This window comes from Agelaius phoeniceus, chromosome 3 (assembly GCF_051311805.1).
Source record: "Agelaius phoeniceus isolate bAgePho1 chromosome 3, bAgePho1.hap1, whole genome shotgun sequence".
Classification (NCBI taxonomy): domain Eukaryota; kingdom Metazoa; phylum Chordata; class Aves; order Passeriformes; family Icteridae; genus Agelaius; species Agelaius phoeniceus.
Genome location: NC_135267.1, coordinates 108,843,369 through 108,868,684, shown reverse-complemented (window position 1 = coordinate 108,868,684; position 25,316 = coordinate 108,843,369). Strand labels below are relative to the sequence as shown.

At 41.2% G+C, this 25,316-nt stretch overlaps 2 protein-coding genes across 4 annotated transcripts in view; one reads left to right on the top strand and one right to left on the bottom strand.

The window, feature by feature from the left end:
• Positions 1–13,914, top strand: part of NVL (nuclear VCP like) — a 40,634-nt gene extending 26,720 nt beyond the window's left edge. For 2 of the 3 annotated variants that reach the window (XM_054628664.2, XM_077176118.1), the window contains 5 exons: positions 2,766–2,872; positions 6,572–6,648; positions 8,095–8,183; positions 11,812–11,882; positions 13,656–13,914. In XM_054628664.2, the coding sequence (XP_054484639.2) occupies positions 2,766–2,872; positions 6,572–6,648; positions 8,095–8,183; positions 11,812–11,882; positions 13,656–13,700 (389 nt within the window). In that variant the 3' untranslated portion in view covers positions 13,701–13,914. The remainder of the gene's footprint in view (positions 1–2,765; positions 2,873–6,571; positions 6,649–8,094; positions 8,184–11,811; positions 11,883–13,655) is intronic. The other variant, XM_054628665.2, reaches the window with a different exon arrangement.
• A 5,934-nt stretch (positions 13,915–19,848) lies between these two features.
• Positions 19,849–24,432, bottom strand: DEGS1 (delta 4-desaturase, sphingolipid 1). Its single transcript, XM_054628666.2, has 3 exons — positions 24,245–24,432; positions 22,748–23,490; positions 19,849–20,589 (listed from the first exon to the last, which is right to left on the bottom strand). Exons 1-3 carry the CDS (start codon positions 24,324–24,326, stop codon positions 20,443–20,445), a joined length of 972 nt encoding a protein of 323 aa, XP_054484641.1. The 5' UTR covers positions 24,327–24,432; the 3' UTR covers positions 19,849–20,442.
• Between the last annotated feature and the right edge of the window lie 884 nt (positions 24,433–25,316).

Genomic DNA, 25,316 nt, shown 5'->3' with positions numbered 1-25,316 from the left:
CAATTTTGTCAGATTATTTGGAAAATTATACTACTGTCTTCTAATGACAGTCAACACCATTGACCACCTCAGAAAAGCAGGAAATTATTAACATTTCTCCCAGTAGAAATATATTCTGTCTGTGAGACAACTGCTTGGAAAAGGGGTGCTGTTTTCATCACATTTCCATGCTTCACTTTCCTTCCAACTGGAGGGATAATAAGAGGCTTTGAAAGAGGTATCTGCAATAACTCCCTTAATTTCATTAAAATGGTAAATGTATCTAAAATGAGTTGACTCTCTTCTGTTTAGGTAAGTTTAAGATAATAGATATGGAGGGAGTGCTATGATTTACCAGGGTGGAATGCTTTGAAATTCCTTAAAGGGGTACCTTATTCAGTTCTTTTAAATGGATATGAAGTGCATCTAATGAGGGAGTTTGTCCAATGAGTAAATATTAATTTTCTGGGTTATGTGATGAGTTTTCAAGAACTTCAGGCCCAGATCTGAACCAGAAGAATGAAATGAGATTCATAAGGAGATGAGGAGTGTAGCTCTGTGTTTCAGACTTTGGTGTGGTCTTGTTGCTGTAAACCACCATTCCTGCAGCTTATCTAGTTCTGTCAGTTGTGGTAATTTTATTAATGCAGGCAGTGTGATAATTTCCATACAAAAAGGTGAATGCAACTGCTTCATGTTGTTGGACAAATAGCAAATACCATGTTGTCAGTGTGCAAAATGGAAACTATTTTCCATAGCAAGCTTAATATTTTTAAATATTATTTCATACTTTATTTTTGGAACATTAGAATGGGGAAATCAGCAAGTGCCTGGTGTTGTAATGCAGGTCCTATTGAGAGTACTTGTTTTGGTGGTTTGTAACAGATCCTTTGAGTGAATTTTGTCATCTCTTATTAATAACGTGATAAGGAACACAGAAACAGGAAAGTGCACTTGTGTCAAAAGCAAGACAAAGTATCATCTGGAACAATGCACAGATGTATAAGTAACATGTTTTTGTCTGTGCCTGCCATGACAAGGATTCTATTTAACTCTTGTTTCATCTAGTCTGGATTAAATTAATACAAGTAATTCATTTTTTTTTCTCCCCCTCACCATTCTCATCACATCAGCATCTGCATTAGCTGATTTTTCTTCCACAGATGTTTCTGTCCATGACTGCTGTATCCTGGGGGGGGAAGAAGCTTTTGTCCAAGAAAAAGATAACAGAGTTGTCCTTTAAGCATAACTGAGAGAGCAACTTGAACAAAGCCATGCCCATCTTTAAAAAGTGGATCAAGACCATATTGTGGTAGGATCAGGTAGTTCAAGTGTGGACAGAGTTAAGCAAACCTTTTTCATTTGCAAAAAAGTGATAGTTTAACTTCCCTGCTACTATTTTAGGGCTTGGGTGGTGTCTGTTACTGTTCAGTAAAGATTAGCAGCTTCACTTTTTCCAGTCCTTCCCCTTTAATGTACAGGAATGCAGTAATTTGTCTGTGAGCTCTGTTTTGTCAGGAGGGCAGAGCCAATGCAGCCTCATTGGGAAGCCTTGATAATTTCCAGCTTCAGACTTAGATGGAATCATCAACTGTCACTTTAGGGAGGGGCTCTTGCAGTAGCTACCTCACACATTCCTATCATTTATATACTTTCAAATAGGCTGTTATAGTAAAAATATAGATTTCTTTATATCTTCTGTGAGTGCTTCTGTGACTTTGCTGCTCACATTACTGTGGCATGTAGGATATCAGCGAGTCACAAATCATTTAGGTTGGAAAAAATCTCAAAAATCATGGAGTCCACCTGTTAACCCAGCACTGCCAAATCTGCCATTAAACTGTGTCCCCAAGTGCCACATCTACAGGACTTTTCAGTACCTCCAGGGATGATGACTCCATAGAATTCCTTAAACAGATTAATACCATTATTGGGGTTTGGTAGATGGGGAAATAGGGCATCAAGAAGCAATGAGAAACAACATGCAGGCAGTTTGTGCTGAAATACAGATGGGAATTGAGGCCTTTTCCAGGTTATATGCCCTGTCTGTATCTCTTGTTATACAAATAGTCAGTATTTACATCCTGACTGACTTTGTGTACATTTGGTATCACAGCCTGTGGTGCTAAAAGGCACATTTTAGTGTAACACATTTCTGTTACACTTAAGCTTTGAATGGTTTTCTAGAAACATTTGTGATAATTTTTGTTTTCTTATTTCTCCACACGTCATAAATTTGGAGTCTGTAGCTCTCCCTGGGAAACTAATTCTGTACTTTGCAGCTGTTTTTGGTATTCTCCTGGGTTTCCTGTTTTACCATTCAGATAACCATTATGTAGTAGAAATACAAATGACCAATAAAATTAAGTTGGCATATGGATGGTTGTGATTGGCCCTGTGTGCTTGTTATGCTTGGCTTATCATTGTCCCATTGGGTAGAATTCCTTCCAGTAGAAGAAACTGCTAATAATTAATGTGGAATTCCTCAGCAAAAATGTTCTAATTCTGTATTGCCAAATATAGAGTTATCCTCTTATCTGAAGAGATGAAACTGGTATTTATGAGCCATCATTGATCAGCTGTGGCTTAATTTTACTGGCTGTTAGGGACTTGTTGACAAAAATGAAACTTTTTCATAAGACTCAGAGCTTCAAATGCACGTGCATGACACAAATGCTTCTTTGAGTCTTGGTACAAATATGCATGTATTCCTTCTCATGTGCAGCTATTCCTAAGGGTGCAACTCATGTCTGGATTAATTCTTTTCTATTTTTCCTCTCCCTAAGATATCATTGACCCAGCTATCCTGCGTCCTGGTAGGCTGGATAAAACACTCTATGTGGGTTTGCCACCACCTGAAGATCGACTTGCTATTTTAAAAACCATCACCAAAGTGAGTATTTGGAAATATATCCTTCATCTTGAAGCTTGGTGGAATACTGTTAGACAAATTAAATGTTACAAAGAATTGCAGGATCCTGTCTCATGAAACACTTCCAGCTATTCCATGAGGTCATAAAAAGAATCCCTCAGCCCATCTGCTGTTAAATTTGCTCTGGGACTGCAAGGGGCTGATGAATCTTGAGTAAAGCAAACCTGTTAAACATAGAAGTTGCTGCCTTGATAGTCACAGCTTGAAGAGATTTAATTAGAAGATTCCTATCTGAGTGAGTAATGGGTCGAGAAGTGTTTTGTAAGCTTTTTTTGGGGGGTTCCAGACATCCAGCAGAATGATTCACAGGCTCCATCTGTATTTGCTCAACAGTAGTTGTGACACCTAATTTGCTTTAGGATGAAAAGAAGCTTGTGATGATTGAGGTTGTGTGTTAAAGTAAATGTGAAAATGTACAATCTGTGCCTTCATGGGTCCTCCCTGTGGTGGACAGCACAATCTGCTACTTCAGACACTTGGATTATAGAATTCTGGGAGTGTTTCTCCAAGTAGGGCACAGCAGGAATCAGGGCCTTCAAAAAGAACATAAAAAACATATGAATTATTTGGATATTTCCTACTTTTTTCCAGTAGATCAACATTGATTTTTATGACCAGGTGTTCTGTCAGATCTTGAATTGAGCTGCAAAGGAGACAAAGTCTTTGCTATAGAGGAGAGATAGCGTTATGAGAAGTCTGGCAAAAATTGTTTAGTTTATTTTTTATTTTTTATTTTATGTTTAGTTTATTTTTTTTTTAATTGTTTAGTGTATTTTTAATAAGGGATAATCCAGATTTGTGTAACCTTAAAGTTGTGGTGTATAGGCAATAGTTGATTCAGAATTCAGAAAGTGAGAACTTGTTCCAGCCTGTTCTTTCATGCCAAAATGGATATTCACCAGGTGACCTCTCATTACAAATTCAGGATGTTAGACTTTCCTTCATTTGTTCTGTGCTTTGCTTCATGGAGGAAAATAGATTGAGTATTCCCCCACTTGCTGTTTGCAGTAGTCAAGTTTGTTGTTTTTAAGTTTTACAGAAATACTTCAGTTCATACTTTTTACAACCCTGTTCTTAATGTTCTTCATGAGATGTTGAGAGGAATTCAGTGTAACATCTCTGAATACTGTAAGGAATCACAATTTTTATTTCACCAGATTTATTTTTATAGGTAATTAGGGGTGTAGGGGAATAGTGTAGCAGAGCTTGGTGCTTTGCTCCCTTCCCTGGAGCAAAGGTGGCATTGAACAGAGCTGATTTCTCTCACTCTCACAGCCACACCAGGATACAGGAACCCACCTGGCAAGGGCAGGATCACTCCTGGGCAACACTGAGGACAAGGAACTGTAATGAGTCCTCATTCATCTTCTGGCTTCCTCTTGTGTCAGTGACCAGCTGGTTGTTGGGGAGAACTGTTTGCAGTTTCCCATCAGGAATCAAACTCAGAATTGCAATTACTGCCATAAATCCTGGGCGAGGTCACTGAAAAGTGTCTTTGCTCCCTTCTCCTGGGAATCTTTGTGCCTACAATCCTGTCTTCCTGTTGGGATAACACCAAGAGGAGTGGCAGTGGGATGTGGTAAGCCTGTTATTATCCCACTGCCAGAATATTTTTGTCTTCTGCTGACATCAGCTTTGATGTGAACTTATCTGCTTAGGGGCCTTCTTGACAGCAGGAATACATTGCACAGTGTTTATCAGCTTGGTTTCTGTGGATCCTCTCACTGGTTATCATGTTGTTTATCTTGCTTTTTGGAATTCAAGATGCTTTCATGCATGCTTAACTCACACTAGTCTGGCTATTTTGATTACAAATCCTTGTGCAGAATGAGGAGTTAACTCCTACACATCTTTAAAGATTTATCTGAAAGAAGAACATGAAGCAGGAAGAGGGGACAGTGTTTTAAATTAATTAAAATGCTTTATTTTTTGTCAGATTTCATCCATGCATTTTAGGTGAGGAAGTGTGAAAAATTTGAGAATATACTTGCTCAAGGCCAGAGAAAACAAAATGTTTGGTGCAGATGTGAGTGGCTTCTGAATGATGCCATGCATTCCCAGAAATCTCCTAGGAATACATGCACAGCATGTGGAAATTGAATCCTTGCTGAATGAAAACATGGATGCTTAGAAAGGCAGCATGAGGGGTAGAAAAGGGACTTGGGGGGAGAAACAGGTTGTCAGGAAGCCAGCCTAAATGTGGGTTGTGAAAGACTTTTATTTCAGTTAACTTGTACACATCAGTCATTCCCAATTATGCACATTATGCAAGAGTAGCCTGCCTTCACATGTTTCAGGCACTGCTGCACTCAAGCATTCCTGGAAGCTGCATCAGGCCTCCTCTGCTGCACAGAGCTGGGCACCAGAGCAGGGAGAGCAAAAAATGCCCAGTGCATTTGCTCCACAAAGCAACAGGTTAAACATTTCTTTTTAGCAGAGAAGGCATCTCTCTGGCTTGCAGTTTCCCATAAGAATTACTAAAGTATCCCATGTGAAGTTGTGTGAAGCTTCCTTGTTTCCAGGTTAAAGTCTCTCCTTTCAGGATGTTTTCAAATCAGGCTGCTCCTTTATCTTTTGGTTGTGGTGTTATTTTGGATTTTTTCCCTTTCTAACTGCTAAAGATTCATTCAAGATAGTTTCCTTACTCTGCCTAGTCCTTGACTGTTCCACTGTCTGTTAAGTATTCAAGTATTTTAACTTGCCAGGTACTACACATTTTATTTTTTTCTCTTGAAGGTGTTGTAGGTATGCAGTATATTAATTCCTCTGAAGGAGTCAGAAAATATTTAATATGTGAATTTGTGCATTTCTGTCAAATGAATATCTGGCAGGAATGTATAATTTTATCCTAAAAGTGTTCTTTCCTGTCAAAACTCAGATATTGTTTGATCAAAGAGACATCTTGAATCTCTGTACTATCGTGATAATACTTTACTGTTGTCTAAGGATGACAGGAGGATCTCCAAGCTTACAGTGTTTGGAAATTTTGTTGGCTAGTTTCAAAAACCATTTGTGTCATTTAAGACTTCTGCTGTTGGAGCTGCAAAAATAATAACAAAAGAAACCACTTCTGGAATCTTTCTGGAGGAACCAGTAATAATATGGAAAAGTAGTGTCCAAAAATCTACAGTACATCTAAACTTCTATGAAACCTAAATGGAAAACTTCTACATTTGAAAATCTATATCCAGAATATAAAAGATAGACAATTAATTTAGTCTTAAATGTGATAAGACTAAACTGACATGCCTATTGCTTAGCTGCTTGATTTCAACACACCAGAATAAAACCAGAGGAAGTTCAGCTAAACAAGCTGCTGAAGCAACCAACTATTATTAAAAATAAGCCCACATATGGAATAATGTTGTTGTTACAATGCCCTGGGGCAGGCTGGCCATCATTTCCTTAGAGAAAATCTAATCTGTGGGTGGCAAGTTAAAATTTACCATTGCTTAACATTTCCTAATGAAATGGTTTTAAGGCTGATTATCCTTCTTGCCAGTTTGAGGTTAAAAATATTTATATTTGTGGATATTGCAGGAATCTTGTCAGATACTTATATGATTCCTGATTAAAGAAACTTCATCGCTTCAGGGATGATAGATGTAAAAGAAAAAAAGTTTTCTTACTTTCTCTTTTTCCTTACCTCAACTCCTTTAGGATGGCACCAGGCCTCCCCTGGACAGTGATGTGAGCCTGGAGGAAATTGCTTACAGTGAGCACTGTGATTGTTACACGTGAGTATCTTCTACTTTTGATTTCCATACTTCATGTGCAGTGCCAGCAGTCCTTGGTGCATGATCAGCTGTGTTTTGTTGGTATTATTAAGAGGAGTTTTTAACTTTATAAACCTTTTCCCTTGTGTTTTTTTTCCCAAGAAGTTGGTAGGAATATATGGATGCTAAAGTCTTCATCTGGAATAGTCTTCACATTGCAAATACAGAACAGTGGAGGCCTTTTGGTTTTCTTTGCTTTTATTTTAGAATTCTTGCATCATCTGAGGAACAAAGAGCCCTCTTTAAGTGGTGGGCCCATACACAATGGTGATGAAAGCAAATTGGTTAAGCAGCCATAACCAGCTTGTTCTGTCACAGAGTTGAGAGCACTCTGTTTGACAAAGGAATGAGGGCCCACTTCAGCTTTGGGAATAGCAGGTGTGGCTTTAGGGAAAGCTTGATTACCATCCCTGTCAGAATAGTTTGCAGTTATGGTCCATAAAACTTAAAAAGCTTTAAGCTATTCAATAATTTAGTAATACTCAATGTTTTTATGGAGCTCACAAAAGATAGAGTTTATGACAGACTGCTTGCCACAATATTATTGGGAAAGATGAGTAATTTTTCTTTCTACACCTTTTACTCACTGGTTTATATTTCAGAGGTTTTTTGTTCAGTGTGTGGGGGTTTTGGTTTGTTTTTTTGTTGTGGGTTTTTTGTTTGAGATTTTGTTGTTGGTTGGGGGTTTTTTGATGCTTGTGTTTATCTGCATTTTGAGTTTGGGGGTTTTGTGTGTGTGTGAATGTGTTTGGGTTTTTGTTGTGGGTTTTCATGTCCTTGGTTTTGGTTTATATGGGGTTTTTGTTTTATCTGGTTGGGTTTAATTTTTGATTTTTAAATACTTTATGCCAGGTACCCCCAAATGAAGCACAGGGAGTTAATTTTGAAAATTTTTTTGATTCGATGAATTTCACCAGCTGAAAGACATGTGAAAACTTCCAGCTGTTCCAGTTCCAGGAAACTGGGAAGAAATACCTAAACTGATCTGACCATGCTTTGTGGATATTATTAAGAGCAGGTTTACTTTGAGAGCTTTGAGCAACTCTTTTTGTAATGGTGAGGGCTCTCATTTGAATCTCTCATAAGATTTATTAAAAAAAGAAGTTACATTCCTAAGAAGTGGCACAGTATTAATCAACCCTTTGGCATTTTCAAGGACGCTGAATGGGGGTTTAGCCTCTTCCCTTGTTTCTCATAAATTTGACCTTAATTTGTGGCTAAAATCTGAAGGGCATCACTCCATAATGAAGGTTGCAGACTGCCTAATCATCAGGCCTCTTTCCAGTGTCCTTAAGATGAAACTTTGTGACAGCACAACCAAATTTTAATGTCATTTTTAGTGTGTTTCTATATGCCATCAGCAAAGCAGCAATTTATCCCCAACTAACCTGTTGTTTGTATCCCTAGAGGGGCAGACCTTTCAGCTCTGGTGCGTGAGGCTTCCATTTGTGCCTTGAGACAGGAAATGGCCCTGCAGAATACTCAAAGCAAGAAGGGTAAGAGAGCTTTAAAAAGAAAATCTTAACAGAACAGTGACAAGGTAAATGGAATATCAGGTATTTAGAGTAGTTGAAGACAAGCATAAGGCTGTGAAGGCTGTACATCATTGATTGATTGACTTCTGAGCAGGGGAGGCAGGGGAAGGTACAGGAAAAATGGGTTATGCCAGAAGTCAGCACAATTATTTTTTTTAAAGAATTGAAGGTTGCAGCCTTAAAGAAAAGTTTCTGTTAAAGGGTTATGTAACCTGATTATTTTCTAGACTAAATAAATACAACTTTGCCAGTTTTCCCTGTCACTATCAGAGACTGTATCACTGGTGTATCTGGAGGAGGGTTGTAAACTGCACATTCCCTGATCTCCTGCCTTTGGCACCCAGCTGTGTTGTGTAACTGAACATGTACATCCAGCACTGATGGACTTGGGGAAATCTATGCCACTTTTGATCTTTGGTGCTTAGCTCATCAGTGCCTCTTGCCAGGACTTTAACAGGAAGTTATAAATTGATTCAAGTACAACCTCTGCCCTTTCTTTATCTGTCTGCACTGCTGGTTTAAGTTGTATTTTTGTGGGGATTTTTAAATTATAGATTGAAACTTTTATATAAAATGCCTGTCTGTTTAGATTTCTTCCCAGTAATTTTGTTTGTAATTTTATCTTTAAGCCAAAATGCAAAGCTAAGATAGAATTGTGGCTTTTCAGATTATGTCCTTTGGAAAATATTGTAGGCTTTCATTATGCCTCTGATTTCTAAGAGCAACACTGGTATTTTAATGGCTTTGAATGATTCATTTTGATCTAGCACCTATCCAATCTTGGCTGGATTTTAGCAACAGTAGATTACCAGAGCACAGTGTCTGTGTTCCCTGTTCTGAGGCAACAAGCATGTTCAGCTAGAGGAGGAAAAAACCCTGAGCTGTAAAAACCTTCCCTGCTGTATGACTTGGTTACCCATTTTGCTTGCTATAGCTGGCTAAAACTCTTGATTTGAGGTAGAAATATTTGAGTTTATCCTGGTCATTTTTATAATTGCTCAGAATACAGCAGGCTTTTTTCAAAGCTGTTCATCCCTTGAATTCAGCCTTCACTGTTAGGATTGCAGCCTAAGCACTGACTGTGTGAATGTGTAGGCAGCCAGCAAGTCCATAACACATGTACAGCTTGATTTGCATGTTTATAGCAGCTGCTGCTTGCTTGGACTGCCCTTGGGTTTCCAAGATGTCAGCCCTGATTGTATGAAAACATGTGAGGTGCTTTCTGAGTTGAGACCCTGTTCATTTTTCATTTTTATCTTCAAGATAAAGACTGGGGATTTTGTTCCTTCGGTGTTGAGCAGGACAAGCTCAGCTGCCTCCCCTCCCACGCTCTGCTTGGCTGCTGAGTGTCCTCCCCAGTCAGTCCTCTGGAATCAGGGCTGCTCCTTTCTCTTCTGGAGAAACTGTTGCAACTTCTTGTCACACCTGATATTTTCCCTCTGGAATAAAATCAGGGGTGTGGTTTTTTTAACACTTGGCAGTGGTTTGCTTGAAGGTACTTTTAGAAAGTGAAATGTAAAGATATCCTTTTGGTGATATTTCTTAGGAGAATTCAGAAATTCTACTGCTAATCTGAACAGGCCTAGGCAAGCTGATCATGTTAGTCACTGTGGTCTGAGAACTGCCAGATACAGAAGTTTGTAGGGGAAATTCCTAACAACTGGGCAGATTTCCACTTCTGTGTAGTACCCCTGAATTTCCTCATCGCTGGGCCAGCACTGAATGCTCAGAAAGGTTCACTGACATTTGCAAACTTGGAGTTTCACTTCTGCCTCCCTTCTCCAACCCCCTGAAGATGGTTTCAGCAGCACTGCCAGAGTGGGACCCAGCCTGCTGCAGCAGTTCTGCAGTTTCTGTCAGGCTCCTCAGGAATTTTGGAACACCATGTGCTCCTGGTGACTTCTTCTCAATGACATTTTAACACACCTACCTTTTAGCTTAATCTTGTGTATCTATTTCAAACAGATCTAGTTACACAGAATGTACAGGATATGAGAAATAATAGAGAGAGAGCTTTACTCCTATTTCAGCTGCAGTGACAAATACAGACCTTCTAAACTATGACCCTTTTTGTATATTTTTGTAAGAGATAGCCAGTGGTCCCACATCACCTGCAGTCTGTAGGGCTGATCCTAAGAGAGAATCTATGAGGCTTTTTGTTAGAGCAGTTAAGAGCAAATGTGGTTTAACAAGTGAAAAGAAAGTTTTGCATCTTTGCAATTGAATTTGAAAAGCAAGATATGGTCCTTGTTTGATAGGAACCATATATCCCTCACTCACCTATGTAAACTGGAAAACTCCAATTTCATATTTAGAGTTTTAAGTACATTGTCTTATTTTTTAAAGATTGTACATGTTGATATACTTCATTATTTTAATTTAACAACATAAATGGTTTGGTCATCAGAAATCAAGGCAAAGTGTGTTAAAGCAAGTAGCCAAGGTCTAGATTACTCACAGCTACATTTTGGACAAGCTTTTATCACATAATAAGCATGAAGCAGTCTAACTTAACTTGCAGTGAGAGGTCAGCTACCTAGCAGGAGATTTTTTTCTCTCTCACCCTGTAGCCTTGTCGCAGTTTGATTAAAAATTACATGCCTAAAAACAAAAGTGAAAGCAAAATTAAATTCTCCTATCTTTTCTGTTTTATGGAGTTTTAATGACTCAGTCTAAAAGTAATCTGTCTTCTGGGAAAGTCCCAATTTGAACGTTTTTCTTATTGTAAATAGCATTTCCTTCAGGTAATAATAACTGTAGGCTATTTGCTCTTCTCCTGAATACCCTAGACAAGGTATATTTCATTTTTTATTTAGTATCTTCCATTTGCTTTTTAGTCTTTTACTGTATCAGCAGAAGATTTTTGTTCAACTAGGACTCAAAATATATTAGTGTTTAGAGTTTTTTCATGTTGGCACATCCCATTTCATGTGTCAGGGATGGAAAGAAAAGCAATAATCGTCCTAATGAAAGAGATTAAAAGAATGCACCAAACAAGACTACAGTTTGTATTTCTGACATATCTGGTACCTGTGCACAGTGTCAGCTGGTAATTATTTATGTAGTGGCATCTTAAGATTTTTAAATCCAGATTAAACAAGATACTTCCTTGTGAGAGCAGAGGAATCTACGACTTATTTGATGGATGCTTATGTTTTAACATACTAAGAAAACCTGTTCAAAAGGTTATTATTAGGAATAATTACTGTGGAGAGCTGCATTAAGGTCAAAAAGGCAATTTGCATAAACTTAAACACAGGGAGTTGTAGCAGTGAAAGCTTTCATCACTTCTGTGTAATGCCAGATAAAGCACTGATATAAAGCCAGTTACTTAGAAATTGAGTAGAATTGGAATGATTGCAAAATGTTTTCTAGATACCTCTTAAATAACAGGGAAGTTTAATATTGAATTTATGTTTTAAAAAAAGCCCAGAAGTGGAAGCAGCAGAATTTGAGGGATTCACTTCCAGAAAGGTTACAGGAATTCAGTTACTTAGGTTTCATGAATGCTGCCTTGAATTACATGCAACAGTCACTTGATTGTCACTTGTCTGCAATTTCAGTCATTTATTATGCTTTGTTCTTTAAGCAGAAATCAAGATTTCTTGTAAACACTTTGAAGAAGCTTTCAGGAAAGTGAAGTCTTCAGTGTCCAAACAGGTAAGGTAAAATTCCAGTATATAAAGCTCATGACTGCCTTGGGAAGGACACTCTTCAGATGCTGGAGGCTGCTGGGAATGGTTAAGATGGATTTCAAACTGACACTGCCTGATTCTGCATTAAACAACCCTGATGTCTGTGTTAAAGCCAGAAATGAAAGCCTCCCTTTGCAGCTGCAGATGGTGCACTGTATGTAGATGGCTCACCAAGATACCAAGGTTATTTTTTACTGTGGTGCCTTGGACTTCACTGACATTCCCAGATTGATTATTAACCTGGCCCTAAGCTCTCATGTCTGCTGAGCTTTCAGTGTAAAGGCCTTTAGTCTGCACCACATCCTGCCACAACTTTCCCTCCCCTGTGATGATGACACACAAAGATGCTCAAACTTTTCTGCTGATGTGCAAGAGCTGTAAATTTGAGATGGGACACAAAACACATTTTATGATTTCAGTTATTTCTTATAGCTCTTTTCATTATCTGGATTTGTCAAGGAAGTTTGTTGTAAACCCTTCCTTATGCCCTTTTCCTTTTAATGACTGATAGGAAAGCTGTTCAGTCATCTTAATTACTGTAATTTTGAAGTTAATATATAGGAGTTGCTATTATTGCAGAGCTTGTGTCTAGGTCTCCATGTCTTAGCAAGACTGTGCTGCATTGCAGCCAGAATACAATAATGTATTCACATGTAGCACTAGCCAGAGAGAAGTTAGTAAACTATTTCCATTTCCTTTCATTTTTATTGTATTTTGGTGGTCAGTGACCTTTCATAAAATTAAATGTAATCTGTGGCTCCAAGAACCTTTAAAGATGATGTTGGCTGTTGTTTTCCCTTTGCTAATCACTAAACAAACAGCCACAAAAATTTACAACATCTCCTCTAACATGGCAATGACAGTTAAGTATTAGAACATATTCCTTCCTTCTGGTTATCAAAAAATGTTATTTTGCCTCTCAAAGGCAGCTTAAATATCACATATCTGAGAGTCCTATATTTCAGTTATATTCATCTGAAGATTTGCCAGTTAGATATTTTGAAATATCTTTTGCAATACAAGACACTTATCTCCCATTTTCAGCTGCTACTTCCTATCTGCTAGACAAATTCAGTCTGACACAAACTACAGACTTTGCTATGACACTGGAAAATTTTTAAAAAAGGCAAAAAAGCTGCATCTTACTGATCTAGTGCATCTACCTTTTCTATCTCATACACATCTGTTTTTGGTTTAATTGGTTGACTCAAGATAAACAAAAAAAAATTCTTTAGGCTGTGGGCAGACATCACCTTCTGAAGCCAGAGATTTCAGTGGAAGTATTCTGCTCCTCAAAGCTCTCATTCTGAGTGAGCAGTGGAAAGGGTTAAGGAACAGTTAGGTTAGACTAGCAAAGGATGACCCTGTCTGTTCATGGTACAGAACTAGATAGGGGAGGAAAGTGTCAGTGCAGCAGCTCCTGTGGTGAAGAGGGCAGTGCCTCCTCAGTGAAGCTGCCATCCAAGCCAGCATGGCAACAGGAACTGTAAGGACCTGCCTGAGGCCTCTGGGAATTACACACCAGTGCTGACTCTCCCTGGACAGCCTCATTTATGAGCCAGGCTATTGGAGGTTTGCCTTCTTTAGGTTTTTGTTTGTAAATGTTTTAAAATGCAGCTAGTGACTCACAGAGCTGGTTTGTTTCACTTGCTTAAATAATACACAAAGTCACTTTTAAATACTGTGTAATTTTTTACCACTGTCTGAGGTATTTTTCCTCTTCTCTTGGCACTGGTAGGATCAAATAATGTATGAAGAGCTGCAGAAGTCACTGTGCAGGTGATACATTTGGACAATTCCCAAAAGAGACTCACTACACTGGTGAAGAGTTCTGCAGTGCCTGTTTTCAAGAGGCAAGTTGGAAAGAAGCTCTACTAAATCTATCTCTCAACTTTTTATACCTGAAAAAATGATCATCACAATCTACTGCTCCAAAGCATCCTTAATTTAACTGTCTCCAGAATAAAAGATACAATGAATGCTTTTAGTGTTAAAAAGCTAACACCATTCTGATCTATTTGGTGCCCTGAATCAGAGATCCCTGAGGCACAGGCCAACCCTTCCAGGTGTTTACAAACAGCTGTTTTCAACCACCAGAGAAAACTGCTGTTTTCCACAACAAGGACAGTGAAAGTAGGCTGGGAAAGTGCTGCACTGGATGTTATCACACCATTAATCATGCATTTTCCAAGGACAGGTTCTCTGAGCTGCTAACAGCTTCCTTCCACTTTACCAAAATAAAGTGCCCACAGATGGCAAGCTGGGTTATCTAAGAGAGAGTAAAGTTTGGAAATTGGAGAAGTGCTATGATACTATGATTCAACCTAAGAAACCTTTGAGTTAAGAGGTACTTAACAAGCTACTGCTTAATTATTTGCCTTAAACAAATAAATTTTCAAAATTGGGAAGCATCCAAGTTAAGACAAAACACTGAAAAGTGACAGATTATGAAACCTACAAGCCTTCAGGGAAAAACCCCAGTGAAATAGTTTTTGTAAGCAACATTTAATCCCCTGCTTGAATTCATTTAAACAAATACCCTGAACAACCAGATCTAACTACAAGACTGACCTTGATAGAGAATAGTACCTTACATCTTAAATTCTTCTCAGAATTGCCAGCTAACAAGAAATCTTGCTGCACCTTTTTACCCAAAGGTACACGTTTGAAGGCTATCAGATGTAACTTACCATCACAGACTTGCATTTCAAAAGTATTGATGATCATGGCAGCTTGTTCTTCCCACTGGGATTTCTGCTCTACATGGGATGACATTCCCTCCCTCTCCCAGAGAAGTTGGTGCCTGAGTGACTCAAATTCTGACTCAGACTAACAAATTAGGTCCCTGGATATAAAGCAGATGCTGATGGTGTGCCTGCTTTTAATTGTAAATCAGACTTGAATCTTCAGCTATGATTCCCAGAAATCCAAGATGAAACATCATCATTTTCAGTCAATACCAGGTTGGGAGGAAACCTTAATGATCAATGATCATCTGGTTCAAGCTTTCTTGGCAAAAAGCAGTCTAGACATGATGGCCCAGCAGCCTGTCCAGCTGAACCTTACAGGTGTCTGCCATTGGGAAATCCACCACTGCCCTGGGGAGATTTTTCACAATAACAATCAACTAGTGGAATAGTTTTTCCTCATTTCCAATTGGAAGCATCCCTTACCCCTCATCTTTTCCATGTCACCCCTGTAAAAAGGGAATCTCCCTCCATCTTTGTAACCACTCCTGGAAGATGGTGCTAAGTTCTCTCCATAAGCTTCATTTTCTTAAGGCTGCACAAACACAGTTCCCTTAGTCTTAGCTCATAATACTACAAGAGTATAATAATGATACACTCAATTCCCTTGAGTGGCTGAGTGGACCAATGACAAGAATAAGTGATTTCTCCTTTATGGATATACAGAGAAGATTCCTGCCACCATACTGGATAGCTGCAGATGATGACCCTAAGCAGGGGTGGAGTCCTCAAGTCCTGGCATATCCACCTGAGAATTTTCCTTTCCTTTTATGATGATATTCCTGTGTATGTATGGAGCAAGAAAGCAAAGTAGGGCTTGCAAGGCAAGAGAAGGGAGGAAGTGCTACCAAGGTGTAGGGGGATGGAATAGAAGAAAATAAAGATAGTGTAGAAAGTAATCTCAGCCCTAAGGAGTTGCAGCTGGGCCAGTTGTCAAAGATTGGGAACAGGCCTGACTTTAGCAGGCCACAGCTGTGACCAGTGAGAAGAAGATGCTATAAAGAGTGGGGTGGCTGGGTGAGAAGGGCACTGGTGGCTGCTTTGTGAGAAGAAAGAGTCAGAGCTCTGAGGAGCTGCCCATGAGAAATACCAAGAAGGTATGGAACTCTTGGGATAAGGAGACAGCAGCTTGGAACCCCTGCAATAAGATGACAACATCAAGGAGCAGCAATAGCACTACAGTCTTGTCAAAAGTGCTAGCACAAAACAGGTTTATTATTCAGTGTCTCATGATCAGGTGATAGAGGAAGTAGGGTGTAGGAGGGTTTGAATGCACAAGAAAATCTGAAGTTAAGGTGAAAGGAGAAAAAGCCAGGTCAGTCAAGTGTCCATATCCTGTCTGCTTACCTCACCTGGGCTCCATGTGCAGCAAGGAGCAGGCAGGGCTAGGCAGCTGAATTCCATGTGCCTGCTCACACACCAGTGTTGCACCCACACTGCTCCTTGTGGGAAATTCTGCTTAGGCTATAGTATGTATCACTAAAAAAAAATGATCCTTTGTACACAGAAAATGGGAACTGCTTTAAGGAAGGAGCCCTTTCACCCAATAGAGACAAATATTTTGTTCTGCATAGGCAGCTACTGCCCCTCCTAGCAGACATGCCTCTAGGTTTTGCCTCCAGTCATCTTGTTTCTGTTGTGACAAGAAATTGTTCATCATGCCATTCTCTTCTCCCTTTTCCTGAGGCTAGCAACATATCAAAACCACAAGAATGAGCCTGTCCCAGAGCACAGTAGGTGCTAACATAAGCATGGATGGGGGCAGATGCAGTGCAGAGCACTGTCAAAAAGAGAAAAGAAAAATGATGTCTTCATTCTTGGCTCAGTAGAAAACTTTTTCCCCACCTCTATTCTGACTAAAGTCTTGTGTCCCACTGCAGGCTTGATTGTGAAATAGAACATTTGCTAGAGAAAAGGTAGTTGCATGGAGTTGCAGGTTGCTGTGCCAAAGGCAGATCCACATGATTCAGACACACCTATTTATCAGATTGCTTTCCCAGGACCTTGCAGAAGCAATGCTGGCAGACCCAGAAGTGCCTCCTGTGCCTTGCAAGGAGCAAGCTCAACAGCAGAACTTGCTTTGCTCTAAGTCTTTTGAGACTTCCAAATTAAAGAGCACAGTTTCCAAAAGCTGTGCCAAGCTACTTACCCAAGGTTGCTGCTTCAAAGTCACTTTCCTCCTCTTTAGTCCAACAGGAGCAGGGCAGGCTGCAGTCTGTAGCACTGATGTTATCACCTGCTGAACCTCATCATTAAATAAGGAATGAACATCTTTGAGCTCTGCTGTGGCATGCCACTGCATCTGACAGGAGGAATGAATGTCAGGGAGGCAGAGGTGAGCCACTGACCTCAGCTCTGACAGTGGCCACTTGCCATGACCAGATTCATTTGTCAACAGCTGGAGCTCACCAGAGGAGTTCTGAACACACAGCTGGAATTCTCAGCTGTTCCAACTGACCTGTGTTGCAGGGAGGAAGCCCTGCCCTGGTCTGAAGCATGGAGCTCTGCAGGCAGACAGAGATGCACCCATTTAGCACGTTCATGTTGGGAACAGACAGGTTCCACAGCAAATGGGGAGTGCCAGAGGCAAGGGTTGTTCTGAAAGAGGAGCAGACCCACTCCTGTCCTGTGGGAAAACCAGTGCCTAGTACAATCAGACTCCAGGATGCATTACTGACTCCACTTAAGCAGCTCCAGATAATTAGGGGCAGGGAACATTAAAAACCATGCAAGGACATTTATTCTGAACACTGCAGGTTATTCTAAAAGCCCTGAAGATTCAGAGCTCTGCACAATTTAACTGCAACTAAAATACTTGGGTGACAGTTAAAATTCCTGACTGATTGCACATAAAGGAGATGTTTTCCAAACTGACAACCTGAATGGAATAAACCCTAATAAACACGTAGAAACACCAAAGTTAACTCATTCCATCTGAATAGATTTAGAAAAAACCACTGGGTTAACTGTCAGGGTTCTTGATGCTCTTTAGGTTTAATTTGTTCTTTACCAGTTAGTCTAAGTTCCCTCCAACTTTCAGATAAAATGTTTCAAAAATTACACTAACAGCTTTCTGCCAGATGTGTTTTAATTGTATTAATGAAAATTATTTAAGTACTTAAACCAATAACTAGATGGTTCATATTTGGTTTTTTTAAATGTTAGTGTTTCATATTTCTATGTCATGTCTTTGGAGTAAACACCATGACATAGAACTTAAATTCATTGTTCATTTAGCATACATCAAACCAGTCAAGTAGGGCCAGCTGGTCCTAATTGCTTTTACCAGTGGTTCAGAAATGCTTCTGCTTTTTAGGGAGGAAACAATGCTGGTTACCTTTCAAATGTTCTGCTTTGGCAGTTCTGACCACTGAGGTTGGCTGCTAAGGCTTTTTATGTATTACACAGGAATGCTGTGCCTCAGAAGGGTAGCTCCCAATGCTTTCAAGAATCAGACCATTGTTCAGATCCAAACTTCAATCTCACTAGCTCAGATTAACCTAATACACTACATTGTTCTCCAAAAGGTACCCAGCAGCAGAAAGATTATGGCAAGCACAGTACCTCCCCCTCAAAATTCTAGAACATTCAGTACCTCCTGAAGTGAAAATAATGTATTTATATTTTGAGTTGGAACAGAAAATCATAGTCTGAACACATTAAAACAAAAACTGCAATTTTAAGCAAGAAAGATGGCAACTTCAGCCTTTTAAAAAGCAGGAATTACATTAAATAGATAACTAAGACAACTAACTATAAAATCTTTACTCTGAACTCTGCTTATCTTAAATATTAATGTAGGATAACTGAATTTCTTAACTTTAGCTCTTAGCCATAAAACTGTAAAACTTTGTAGACACTTTCCATCCTTCATCCAGCTATGAATAAATCATCAACACCAAAGAGATAATTAAAAAAAAAAAACAAACAGTGACATTAAATGGCTTGAAAAGAAACTGGTTTGCAACTTCTTAAGCCTTTACAAGTATTTCAACCCAAGTCAGTTTTCCTCTGCATAGGGAGGAAAGGCAATTATTCTTTACAGCTCATCTATATCACCATTCCATAGAAAGGTCTCAAATCTGCTTTAGAAATACCAAATTTCTCTAAAGCTTAAGTCCTTCAGCATAAGAAGACCAATTAAAAATTCACCCAGTATTACTTTAACCTTTTCTTTTTAATTACATGTAAAAATACTGGACAAATTCTATTTTGACATTACACTCCACCCTGAGCAACACACTGGCTACCTCACAGGTTGTGGGCATAATGAAGTCACTCTGTAGGTGGCTGGCAGACTTTCATACCACTTCTATTGTTTAGCCACAGATAGATAAGGGCCCACACTTAAACAAAACACACATTAAAACAGCACCACAGTCGAGACCGAGTTAAGAGGTGCTGGTACAATCTTTTCAGGCACTCACCTTCTCAAAACAAACCATCACCCAAAAAACCACCCCAAAACCCAGGAGCTGAAGGCATCTAAAATTGAGTTAGAGCAGCTACTACTTCCACCTTCCTCAGATTCCATCTTTCAGATCCATGAAGAACATACACAGAGCCACCATTTGAGATTTAAGGGTGATTTGTAGCCAGGTTTGACTGCTTAAAGCCAAGAAGGCAAATCTACTGTGCTGAGGTATGGAAAGGTTCTTCACTGTCCAGCATGTCTACCTGTTCCCAGTGAAAGATTTCCTAGGCAGGAAGTTTGATAACACCACCTCTGACCACATTTTAATATATAAGACAAGTATTTATGGAGGGTACTGTAGGTTTAGGGGGAAAAAACCAAACAAGATTATTTAACAACCTTTCTGTGTACACAAATGACTAAATGTGCTAATAGGCAGTATTGTCAGTGGCTGTAGCTAGACTTGTTTGCCAAAATAGTATCTGTTTTCATCCATAAAAGCCAAATTTCCAAGTAAGTGTAAATATTTATATTTGAAGCCATAGTAACATGGTAATAATTTTTCTTCAAAGATCAGAAAACCCCCAAGCTCTCTAAACAAGACTTTTTCCAACATGAAACCCCACATCAGGTACATTAAGTTACCTAAATGCCACCTGCTCACTCTACATACCAACAGAAGCAGCTCAGGCAGTGGGTGGGACCCTTGGAGTTAGCAATACTCTTGAATTCCCCACCTTTTTTTTAACAAAGAAGTCACAGAAGCCATCTCAAAGATACCAGTTTCATTCTGATAGATTGCTCCTTTAAGGTACTCTCAGCAGAATAGGTGGAACTTTAAAGCATTGCTTTAAATGACATATTTAAAACAAAGGCAGACTGAACAATTCTGTGCAAATTTAGTTCTTCCAACCATCAGTTTGGAAACATTTTCAACAGAATGTTTAAGTTAACAAATCATGTTAGTTTAGAATTAACAGGTAGGCACAGCATTTTAAAACTAGTCATCTAAATAGCATGTTGAGGGCAGTACAATACATTGAGAACTTTTAAACTGTTATGAGTCAGACAGACATTTTATATAGATTTAACACCTACCAAAGTAAATTCTGTAACAAAGAGATTTTGCATTAATGCATATAACACTGATCCTTAGGCAAACAGGGACACATTAAACCAACAAATCTGAGGACTGTGAGGAATGTTATAGCTGGTTGGAGTCTGCTACAAAATCCTTAAGGATGCATTGCTATGTTGCTGTACATCTTAATTCAGGACACAGGTGAACAGCTTTAGCAGGAAACCTTTATACCAGCCACTTTAAAGCAAGCAGACATTTCAAAGTTTTTTTGGTTGCCAGAAGTTTAATCTTGCTTCACTTCACCCTTTAATTGCCTTTTCATGCGTGAATATGGGCTGATTGTGTCATCCATCACGAAGTCATACAGTACTTTTATCCAAGAGTTATATTGGGGCAGGTGGTCATAGTATTCAGCTGCTATTTTCTTCACCTGAAGGAGAGATAGGAGGTTTATTTACTGGTTATGTTAACATCAGTTGTGACAACTTTACAACCCTCAGTGTGTAACCTGGTAATGTGTAACAGCACAGGAAGTTTCATTCCAGAAGTTAGATCCTACAGGAAAGGCCACTCGTGCCACAATGCAAACATTCCCTGAAGGAAAAAGCAATTCCCTAGTTATTAAGTAAATCTGCTGTGAAGTTTTTGGAGCTGCCAGAACAAACTCAGCTAACTTTCCAAAGTTCCTCCTTCACCATGCTTCCTACAGGGTGATGGAGCTCACAAAGCAAGTGGTTTGGTTGCTGTTCAAAGTGTGTGACTCAGTTCAGTGCTGACTCACAGATATACAACTAACAGTAAAAGGATGTTTTATATTCTAGGAAGAGCTGTTTAGCACAGCTATTTTTACTTGTAGTTTCAAATCTCGGTGCTCCGAAGAAAAAAGGCATTTTATTTCTGAGTAATATTTTGTTTCTGAAGACAGACTTCAAAGAATGAATAGAAACTACTTCCAAAGACTGTTCTCAGTTCCACGTGTTAACTAGACCACTGTTTAAACTGAGAGCAGCAGGTTCAGTTAGGTGCCCATACTGCTATTTAGGGCCAGCCACTTAAAGCCTTAAAAACACGACCAGAACAAGAAGGATTCTTCACAAAATTCCACAGCTTTAGTCCAAAGGATAACATCAATCTGTATAAGCAGCAAACAAACCCGAGGTATTTACATGGCTGGTTTGAAGGCAAAGCTTGTTTTGACCCATCACACCTATAAAATGGTGCACCTAGGCAATCTACTTTTACTCAACAGTAATAACTCCCAGCTCACCAGCTGAGAGGAATCAAGTGTTCAGTACTCAGGGATCTTTAGCACATAGCACAGCAGTCCTATCCAATCAAATTAACTGCACTATTCCAAAAGAAGGCTTTGTTTTTTTATCAGAGCTGTGGATTATGAGTCCTGCAGCAGAACTGGGTGTCTACCCCTAGAATTAAATACTTGGAAAAATTCATAGCCTACTTATAGCTAAAGTACCTATCCAAGAAGTGAAATGCTAGTTCACAGCACAGACCCAAATATCAAAGATGAGTTAAAGCAACTTTCATGCATTTGAAAGATTAAAGTCTATTAATAAAAGCAATCATCTAGGCTTAAAAAAAAAATTACAGAAGACCACACAAAGCCTCAGCAAACCAATTGCATGATCTACCTGCCCTGCTAAAAGTGCTGGTGTAGTTATTTCAGCTGCAGTTCCACCAGTGACAACAGAAATACCAATCAAGTTTGGACTTCAGCAGAGGCATGATCTTACAAGGTCTCACTATTGCCAAATGCAATAACAAAGCTGTAAGACCAACACCACAGCTGCTGTCAAATTGCAAAATTGGTATCTGATGAAAAACTGAAGATTCAGGTGTAACCCTGAAGCCCAGGTTCCCATGCTTCAGCTGGGAAACACGGATACAGTGAGAAAGAAGCTCCTGCATGTAAGAAGCAAAGGTTCAAGTAGGAGAAACTTCACCTCTGCTACTCATGCAGGCATGACAGGTCTAAGTCCTGGCTTGGAACTCTTAATTCTGCCTGTCCTACACTGCCAACGTACAGCTGATGCTTATTTAGGGTTCAAAGGCTCTTGCCAGAGGAAACTGAAGTGCTGCAGACTAGAGAAGTTATTAAACATTTGTCAACAGTACAACAAACATTAACAGTACCTCAAACCCTCTCTCTTCCTCCACCAGAGGATGTCCCCGATAGAAGAGACTGAAGGATAAGCACACATTACAGTATTGCCCTTAACATTTCAATGCCAGAGATAACAAATCTCCAGAGTTAACCTCTCAACTAGTTTCTTGCATACTTACAAACAAGAATTCAGAAGACAGGCTGTAATTACAGAAAGCTAAAGTTAGTGCAAAGCATAAGATATGCATTCCCTCCCCTCTCCTTTTATGGAAGGGGACTGAGCAGGAGCAAACTGGAAGCTTGTTCAGGCTATCACTAAAATGCTTAATAATTATCTCCTTTAACACTCAACTTATATTGTGGAAGGTTTTTTTTGTTTTTCATCTCCCAGCTTCCATTCTTCTTATTTTCATGTTAAAGTAGGCCTCAATTTAAGAAAAAGTAATAACCTTAGAAGTTAACTTACCAGTGGAAGGCTCTTGCCAGGAATATTGGGGAAGTCATGATGTTCATTGTGATAGCCAACATTAAAAGTGAGCAAATTAAGTGGCCCATAGTAGGAATAGGTCTCATGTCCTTTTAAAAACATGTAATGTTCAGCTATGAAGTGTCCCGAAATTGGGTGCAACCCAAGACCAAGTACTGAACCAGCAAGCATGTAAAAAATGGATTTGACTCCCCATAAATAATATATTACCACATCAAAGGCGAGCTGAGCCAATAAATTGATTATTTCAAGTCGACTAATGGGTTTAGGATTAATGCAGAGAGGTCTAATGGCATAGAAAAAAGGCTGAAGAACAATCCATATGAACTTCCTAAAACGGGTGCAGAAAAACCAGCCCTCGAAGTTGGTAGGAATGTCCACATCGATGCCGTCACCGCCGAGGTAACGATGGTGATCCATGTGGTACCTCTTGAAGGAGATGGAGTAGGGGAGGCCAAGAGGGAGGTTGGCAAATATTCCAAACCATCGATTCCACATGGCTTTGCAGTTGCCAAAGGCACTGTTGTGGGAGATCTCGTGGATAGCCAGAGTCATGGAGTGACTAATACAGCTTCCAAAAACGTAAGCCCAGAAGACCACCCATTTCCAATCCAAGTCTTTAACCAGGTAGAATGCAGTCAGCTGCGCCAGAACCATCAGCACAACCACCCAGATCAGGTTGTAGTCTGGCTTCATCAATGCTTTGATCTCTGGATGTTTAGCTAGATGGGAAAAAATTAAATTAAGAAAGTTATTTCAAAGCTCTCCTCACAGCCAACTGTCCCAATTAGATGGCAGTTTTTTCCTCCCTTTGTCCCAATTAGGAATTGTCTGCAAAGGTAATGAAACCGCGTGACCTTTCCACTTGTGATACTTACTGCTATAATGAATCATTTGCAATCAAGTCATTTTAGCACTTTTGCGTTGCTCAGCAACTACACACGTACATGGCAAGCACCAGTACCACATCAGCCTCCTCAGGAAGGAAACGCCTCTGAGCCGACAACCCCCCCGCTAATTCAGAAGGGCTCACGAAGGCTCAACCCCGATTTCAGCGCCGCGCTCGCCGCCGCTACCCGCCAGCCCCGGCCGAGACGCGGCTGCCGCGGTGACCTCTGCGCACAGCGGCCCCGGCACCGCCGTCCCGCTGGCAGGGCGCGGCCCGGGGCCGCCGGGGAACCGGGGCTCCTATTCCGCCGCCCGGGATGGCAGCCCGGGCCGCCGCCGCCCCGCGCCTCGGGCTCGGCCCCCGCAGGCAGCCGCCCCCCCGCTCCTTTCCCCGCTCCTTCCCTTCCCCTCCCCCGCCAGCGCCGCCAAGGCGGCGGCTCCCGCCTCCACGTACGCGGCCCCGGCCCGGCTCCGGCCGCCCCGCCAGGACGCTCCGGGGGCACGCGGCGCCCCCCGACAAGGGCGGCCATCTTGTGGGGTGCCCGTGCGCGTCCCCCCCGCTCCGCCACGCAGCCGGCGGCTCCTCACCCAGGATCTCCTTGCGGCGGTCGGCGTGCGGCTGGTCCGTGTAGACCCACTCGAAATCCTCCCTGGCCACAGTGTTCCCCATGGCGGCAGCACAAAACCCCCCACACCGGCTGCCCACCCGCTGCGCCGAGCCCCCGCTACCGCACTTTATAGCGCGGCGGAGGCGGCCCGGGGCCACGCCCCCCCCGCCCCGCCCTCGCCGCCCATTGGCCGCCGCCGGCTGCTGGGCGCGCTCCCGCCGCCGCTGCGCCCCCTGGCGGCAGGGCGGGGCGGGCCCTGAGGGGCTCGGGGAGCGGGACAGGAGGAACCTTCAGAGCGGAGAGAAATAGCACCAGAGAGGGACAGGAACAGCCCTCAGAGCGGAGAGAAATAGCCCTCAGAGAGGGACAGGAACAGCCCTTAGAGCGGAGAGAAACAGCCCTTAGAGAGGGACAGGAACAGCCCTTAGAGCGGAGAGAAACAGCCCTTAGAGAGGGACAGGAGAAGCCCTCAGAGAGGGACAGGAACAGCCCTTAGAGCGGAGAGAAACAGCCCTTAGAGAGGGACAGGAACAGCCCTTAGAGCGGAGAGAAACAGCCCTTAGAGAGGGACAGGAGAAGCCCTCAGAGAGGGACAGGAACAGCCCTTAGAGCGGAGAGAAACAGCCCTTAGAGAGGGACAGGAACAGCCCTTAGAGCGGAGAGAAACAGCCCTTAGAGAGGGACAGGAGAAGCCCTCAGAGAGGGACAGGAACAGCCCTCAGAGCGGGGGACAGGAACAGCCCTTAGGGCGGATAGGGGCCGCCCTCAGACGGGACAGGGGCAGCCCTCAGAGAGGACAGGAGGAGCCCTCAGAGTGGGCAGGGTCAGCCCTCAGAGCGGGACAGGAGAAGCCCTCAGAGAGGACAGAAGGAGCCCTCAGAGCTGGGAAGGAGCAGCGATCGCCGTCCTAAACCCGCGTTCCCGTGATCTGCTGTCCTGGTCTGATCCCGTGCTTCCAGGCCCCTGCCTAAAGGTACTGAACTACAACTCCAAACGCCTATAGCAAAGTCTCCATTTCCTTCCCTTTTTGTGGTAAGATATTTGAAGAAATT

Bases quoted from the DNA above. Each gene is read 5' to 3' on its own strand.
- DEGS1 (XM_054628666.2), bottom strand. From the start codon at position 24,326: ATGGGGAACACTGTGGCCAGGGAGGATTTCGAGTGGGTCTACACGGAC. The intron at 23,491-24,244 runs GTGAGGAGCCGC...TTTCCCATCTAG, and splicing joins CCGCCGCAAGGAGATCCTGG to CTAAACATCCAGAGATCAAA. The intron at 20,590-22,747 runs GTAAGTTAACTT...TCTCTCCTTCAG, and splicing joins CTGGCAAGAGCCTTCCACTG to GTGAAGAAAATAGCAGCTGA.